Source organism: Lolium perenne, chromosome 7 (assembly GCF_019359855.2).
Source record: "Lolium perenne isolate Kyuss_39 chromosome 7, Kyuss_2.0, whole genome shotgun sequence".
Lineage (NCBI taxonomy): Eukaryota > Viridiplantae > Streptophyta > Magnoliopsida > Poales > Poaceae > Lolium > Lolium perenne.
The window spans coordinates 315308209-315315721 of NC_067250.2; the positions used below are offsets into that span (position 1 = coordinate 315308209).

Sequence of the window (7513 nt, forward strand, 5' to 3'; positions counted from 1 at the left end):
CTTTTATAGACGCCGGCGTCGGGAAGAAAGCGCGGAAACAGACGAGAAGAGGTGGGAAGATCGCGCGGGAACGGGCGGTGGCGTGCGAACGCCGGCGACGCGTGGAGGCTACGCAGCACCGACAAGACGTCTCGCCTGCCCCTCCATCGCCATTAAGGCAAAGATGCCGCCGTGTGTCACTGCGCACGAATAACTTCCGTCGCGAGGTAGGCGACGGTTAGGTTAAAATTAACTGTGCCGCTGACGGGTCGGCCCCGCCACTCCCCGCCTCGCTTTTCGTTGTGTCCGACGGGGACGGGCTCGGGGCGCCGGACACCGTATCGGGGCGCGCCGGACAAAAATGAGCTTTGGGGGACGCAGCTGGAACACATTTTTTGTCCGGCGCGCCCCAAATTCGTTTGGGGGACGCTTTGGGGGACGCGGCTGGAGATGCTCTCAGAGTGCCAGAAACTGCAGATTACAACCGTGAACTGTCCGAACGAAACTGCCCGGTGCAGCTGAACGTATCACTGTCTTTTTCTCAACAATGTCTAAATGTACTCTGCAGCAGAGAAGGTCCACAACACTGCTTAGCCCTTAATCCAAGCAGTAATAGTCAGTGATACAGTTAATCGCTGTTACTCAGCGTCGGATACACAGTCTATCCATTGACATACACTACTTGTCCGGATCACCTTCACCTGTGGTCAGGATCCAGAACTGTCGAGCAGAGTTCATCGATTCAAATCAACCCAGAACAAGAAAATACGTCCCAGATTGTTTCGAGAAGCGAGCACAGACCACGGTGGAGATCTGTCACTGCATTACTTATTTTTTCAACAGCTGGCTCGGGAGCTAGCAGGGGGTTTATATAAGTCCTAGAGAACCGACAGCCTAACCAATTACGCACCATATGCTTCTAAAAAAAACTTGCACACCATATGCCATTGCCATGCCACCAATCCTGAGAATCGAGAACGAACAGCACAAATACAACCACCGCTACGCCAAGAATTTCCTCAAACCACTATAGCTAGCTACGCATAACTTAATTACAGGCCAAGAAAGGAGACTGACTACAGGTACAACCACCGGCCGCTACGCAAAGAATCGAGAGGAATTCCCTCAAACCACTAGCTACGCACAACTTACAAGTCATCCCCAACCAAACCAATGGCGACACATATATAGTAGCAGTATACAGAAGCTACGCTACAGCAGTATGTACGAATATGGACGAAGGAGATCCTCAGGCGAGGATGTAGTAGGGCCGGTCCCCGTCGATGCCGGGCAGCTCCGGCGCCGTCTTGAGGATGACGTAGACGGAGTAGACGATGCCGGGGACGTAGCCGAGCACCGTCAGCAGCAGGGAGATGAAGAACTGCGACTGCACACGCAGAGGCCGAGTCACAGAAGTCAGAAGATAGTTCAGCCAAATCGCCACGAGTAATGTTGAGCTGAACCAGGAAGAGAGAGTAGTGTGGTCGGTTTGCTTACGCTGCAGCAGCCGTAGCGGAAGAAGACGCCAAGCGGCGGGAGCACGGCGGCGAAGATGATCTCCAGGCACGTCGAGCAGCCGCCAGAGCTCATCCTGCCCTCCCCTTCCTCTGCTCTGCCCCCGGCTATAACGAACCGACAGAATGGTTGTCAGCCGCCAGCAGGAGTCAGCCGCTGAGGCTTTAAACCAGATGAGGAGTCAGCCGCCAGCAGGCAAAAGCTCGTTGGGATCGGAGGAATGATGCGGCATCGGGCGATGGCTGCCGGGAGAAGATGCCGAACGCCCACGAGCCTTTTGGTGTCGCTGACTCGACGCCGATGTCATTAGTTGGATCATCATTTTGCGTTGCGGCGTAGAGTAGACAACTAACTATGCGAATTTCCGGCTCACAATATTCAACTTGGGAGTATATTTGGACTTCCAGATCCATTTGAAGGTACAGCGAGGGGTAATCTCTCTCTGAAACAAAATTTATAATACAGTCTTGATGAATATGTATCAGAACCCCATGCATATTTCCAGGTATCATGAGTATTGGCTGTAAGTTGCACAGCCAAAGTTTGTGCTTGTAGCATTCTGAGCTCATCCATAGCTTCTGGTGATAGAGGAAGGAAGAAGTTCTCTGAAAGTCTGGAAGCAGTCAGGACCTCATGGACTGAAGCATCCTCCTTGATGGCATAGGAGTAAGCTCTTAGGAATTTCTCAGCATTAATATGAGACAATCATAAATCTTTCCAGAATAATGCATATAGCTCATTTTTTACTCATATTAACTTTAGTCATTCAAGATGCTTATGATAGGGGTAATGAGAGCTCAAAGCTAATAAGTACCATACTTTTTGGAAAGTTTATAAAACTTGTTTATCTTGCTTACTCTGCAAAGAGTCTCTCTTTTACTTTTATGTTGAGTCTTCACCTTCTTCTTTATGCATCAATTAAGAGAGAATAGTTGTCATTCTTAGTGCAAAGTGCATAGTCTCAAAATTATTATTGATTGGTTCATGATTATGCTATTGTTTGTTCTCAAATTACTTGTATCTAGTCACCCTTTGAACTTTGAAGGTGTCCTTGCATTTATGTTTTGCTACTTCATAAAGGACATGTTGAGTACCACTTTGCTATGTTTACTCTATGATCATAAACACACAGTTGCTTTCAATGCACTATTATTCATGATCCTTTGTTTGAGTTACTCTTCATGTTATAACATAGTTGCTAAGTTTTATTGAATCATACTATCATGCCTATGTTTAGATTACTTTGATCCCAGCTCACAATGCTTTACAATGCTTGATCAAGACTGTGTTGGCTTCATGTCATCTCAAAAATTATTTTTGTTGTCACTTACCTCCTCGAGGACGAGCATGAGTTAAGCTTGGGGATGTTGATACGTTGCGAACATATCTATAATTTTTGATGTTCCATCCTTGTTTTACACCAATTGCTATATGTTTTGTTTACACTTCGTGGCACTTTTATGCATTTTCTGGCACCAACCTATTGACAAGATGCCACAGTGTCAGTTCCCTGTTTTCTGCTATTTTTGTATTTCAGAAAAGTTGTACAGGAAATATTATCGAAATTGGACGAAACAAAATCCGAAGTTAATATTTTACCGTAACGAAGACAGAGTCCAGAGGGGAGACAAAGAGGAGGCGCAGGGCGGCCACACCTACCCTAGGCGCAGCCTGGCCCTGGCCCACGCCTAGGTATGGTGTGGGGTCCTCAGGTGCCCACCGACCTCGCCCTTCCGCTTATATAAAGCCTTCGATGCAAAAACCCTAAAGATACAAGCCTCTTCCCACGAAAGTTCTGTAGCTCCGCCGCCGTCGCAGACAAGATCCGGGGGACAAAAGTCTCTGTTCCGGCACGCTGTCGGGACGGGGAATTGCCCCCGGAGCCATCTCAATCGACTCCACCGTCATCTCCATCGCCGTTGTTGACTCCTATGATGAGGAGGGAGTAGTTCTCCCTCGGGGCTGAGGGTTGTACCGCTAGATATGTGGTCTGTCTCTCTTTCCCATTGTGTGATCTTTATGTGATCATGAGCTTTGTATCTAGATGTCATTATGCTATTCAAGTGAACTTTACTTATGTGATCTCCGGAGAGTCCGTGTCCCACGTGTGTAAAGGTGGAGTGTGTGCACCGTGTGAGTCTCTTAGGCTATATTTCACAGAATACTTGTTCACTGAATTATGATTTGAGTTGGATGTCTCTATGAAATTAAGGTGTGTTAGTGTTGCGGTCAGAAACCCACCGGCGAGCAACGACGGGCAACACAGTAGAGCCGGGAGGCTCCCAGAACTGCGGCTGGCCCTGGTCCCTCGAGCGACGGCCCGCAAAGCCTCGGCACGCACGTCCGATGCTGGTGCAAGGGCGTGCCACCTGACCTATACCTGCTCAGGAAGGTGATGGATTTGCTTCGCTTAGTTTCCTGCATGGCATACACGTAAACATTAAATACGAGCCTCGATCGGCTCTCAGGTTGTCCTGTGAATCGGCTCAAGGAGCCGATCCACCCATGATTCGTATGAGGTCTACGATCACATGGTGGTCCTGCTTGATCAATATAAAGCTAAAACGACCTACGACGATTTAGGGTTTTCACCACATAATCGGAACATCCTACGCGTGATTGAGCCTGGCAGCCACGCACGGTGATAATAAACCAACCCTAGACAAGGCCTAAAAACCAACATGAAGTTGATCCCCGGAACATCTTATCTAGGGCTAGCAAACTACACCCTACGTGCTACTGGATCCTTCAACCCGTTTGCAAGGCCTAACTATGCAGATATTAAACTAATCCTTGAAGAACAAGGAGCAATCATAACGGATCGCATCTACTAAATAATAATCAAGCGAGGTGCCGCCCTTACACCTAAAGTAGGTGTAAGGGCGGCTAGACGTCTAAGGGTTGCATAGACAAAAGCATGTGACACGATGAAACAATGCTAACCCTAACACGTCTATGATAACTACGTTGCTCGCCATCAACAAGGCTTCAGCACGAGCAACGCATGAACAACGAATAAACGTATACTGCCTAGATCGCAAGATGCGATCTAGGCAGCATGGTGCTTACCCGGAAGAAACCCTCGAAACAAGAGGTTGGCGATGCGCCTAGATTGGTTTGTGATGAACGTGATTGTTGTTTTTCTCAATAACCCTAGATACATATTTATAGTCCGTAGACTTTCTAATGTGGGAATAATCCCAACCGTGCACGAGCCAAATTCTATCTAACCGACACGTATCCTACGATAGATACACGGGCAAACTAGCCCAAACTTTGTATACAAGGCCGATTCATGTATATCTTCCGTGTATATTCTTCAAGCCCATCTTAATCGCGACCCACCTCTGATCCGGTCAAATTCTGGTGATAACACATGCCCCCCTGGTTTTGGAAATGTTAATTCCAAAATCACTCTGCTTTTTCTTCGTCGGATCATGTCGTGGCAGAGCAGAACCATCGCAGTACCCTTCATCATGATGCCTTGCCTTCTCAACTTCTCCGCGTGACCTGGTAAATTTTTTTTTCTTTGGGCACCACTTCCTTGGAAACTGCTGTGGCATTGAATCTCCACTATATCCCCTTTTATTTAACTGCATCGAACAGTTCGCCTCTTCATCCTCTTGCTCCGTACCAGCCATCGGCAAAAAACCCCCTTCCTCTGTAGCCATGTCTTCTTCCTCCTCCTCCTCCTCGGCCACAGGTCTCTCCTACGTATCGTCTCCCTTTCGTGAGCCGACGCCAGAGTGGGGCTCGTTGGCGGCGCACGACATCCTCGCCCCAACGACGTGGGACAAGGAGGATCACGATTCCTCCGTCTGGTCCGAGGATGACAAGTCCTTGACCGACGGAGAGGACGACCTCCAATTCCTCGTCGACGGGGAGGAGGAGGCGGAGAGCGAGCACGACCGCTTCTCCTGGGACGACTTCACCTCCTCCGACGAGGAGGAGGAAGAGGAGGATGACACCTCCTCCGACGAATATCCGCCGGCAAAGCGCCTCCGCGCCTGGTGGGACGACGACAGCGACGACGACGACGAGGAAGACGAGGCTCCCGTAGAAGGCTACGGGAGCAGCGACGAGGAGCCTACCAGCAGCTGCGCCGGCGGCAGCGATGACGACGATGAGGGCAGCAACGGTCCTTAGATTAGGGACTACTAGCATGGGACTAGTAGTAGTAGTGCATTAGGCATTGGATGATCCTTTTGAGAGCCATCGGCTCTTTCTTGTAAAGTCGTTCCTTTGAATCAATAAGAACTGTTCTTCCAATTTGACTCTCCATTTACCCAATTTCAAGTCTTCCATTTGCCGCACCAAGAACCGATAGCAACGTGATACGTCCAAAACGTATCTACTTTCCCGAACACTTTTGCTATTGTTTTGCCTCTAATTTGTGTATTTTGGATGCAACTAACGCGGACTAACGCTGTTTTCAGCAGAACTGTTCTGGTGTCTCGTTTTTGTGCAGAAATCCAACTTTCAGGAAAAACCTCGGGATTTTGACGAAAGGGCCTATTTTCCCAGAATACTGACGGAGCCAGAAGGACAATTCAAGTGGAGGCCCGAGGGCCCCAAACCATAAGGCGGCGCGGCCTAGGGGGGGCCCGCGCGGCCCTATGGTGTGGCCCCCTCGGCCGGGCTCCGACGCCCTCCTTCGGACTACTTATTCGCCTCGACCTAAAAACGCACGGGGAGAAGTCGAAGTCGCCAGAAACCCTCCAGAACGCCGCCACATCGCGAAACTCCGTCTCGGGAGCCAGAAGTCTCCGTTCTGGCACTCCGCCGGGACGGGGAATTGGAGGAGATCATCACCGCCATCACCGCCAACGCCTCTCCATCAACTAGCCATGTTTCCCCCATCCATGTGTGAGTAATTCCCCCGCTGTAGGCTGAAGGGGATGGTAGGGATTGGATGAGATTGGTCATGTAATAGCATAAGATTGTTAGGGCATAGTGCCTAGTGTCCGTAGATGGTACTTTTATGATATTGTTGCAACTTGTTATGCTTAATGCTTGTCACTAGGGCCCGAGTGCCATGATCTCAGATCTGAACATGTTATTATTTCATCATGATATTCATTGTTTATGGTCTTACCTGCAAGTTGTATACACATGTCGCTGTCCGGAACCAATGGCCCCGAAGTGACAGAAATCGGGACAACCGGAGGGAATGGTAGTGATGTGAGGATCACATGTGTTCACGGAGTGTTAATGCTTTGCTCCGGTACTCTATTAAAAGGAGTACCTTAATATCCAGTAGTTTCCCTTGAGGCCCGGCTGCCACCGGCTGGTAGGACAAAAGATGTTGTGCAAGTTTCTCATTGCGAGCACGTACGACTATAATTGGAACACATGCCTATTGATTGATTAGTAATTGGATACCGTTTTATTATTATCTGCAAATGCCCTGCTATGATTGTTACATGAGTTTCTCTCATCCATGCAATGCCCGTCATCCGTCCCCGTGCCTACAGTATTTTAATCCTGCTGTTTACTAAAATCACTACTGCTGTCTTTGTTACTCTCGTTATTTTGTTACTTATCGTTGCTATAAAACTGTTACTACTGATAAACTCTTGCGAGCAAGTCTGTTTCCAGGTGCAGCTGAATTGACAACTCCGCTGTTAAGGCTTTCAAGTATTCTTTGTCTCCCCTTGTGTCGAATCAATAAATTGGGTTTTACTTCCCTCGAAGACTGTTGCGATCCCCTATACTTGTGGGTCATCAAGACTATTTTCTGGCGCCGTTGCCGGGGAGCATAGCTTTATTTGGAAGTTCACTTGGATTGATATTGTTCGCTGCAAATTCTCCATTATGGGTAAACCTCGCGATACTAAGGTCGCCATATTACCATCCACTACAAGAAAAGGTACAACTCTGAGTACCTCTGCTGCTCTTGATTCACCATCTGTGATTGATAAACTTGTTTCACCACCACAAGCTTGAAATGCTGGTACTTCTGCTGAATCTGAAAACTCTCATAATACTGATAATATTTCTGCTGTGCTTGATGATAGTG

General features: G+C 48.4%; 1 protein-coding gene across 1 annotated transcript; it reads right to left on the bottom strand.

Moving 5' to 3' along the window:
* Positions 1-993: 993 nt before the first annotated feature.
* Positions 994-1607, bottom strand: LOC127313489 (salt stress-induced hydrophobic peptide ESI3-like). Its single transcript, XM_051343984.2, has 2 exons — positions 1477-1607; positions 994-1366 (listed from the first exon to the last, which is right to left on the bottom strand). Exons 1-2 carry the CDS (start codon positions 1567-1569, stop codon positions 1229-1231), a joined length of 231 nt encoding a protein of 76 aa, XP_051199944.1. The 5' UTR covers positions 1570-1607; the 3' UTR covers positions 994-1228.
* Between the last annotated feature and the right edge of the window lie 5906 nt (positions 1608-7513).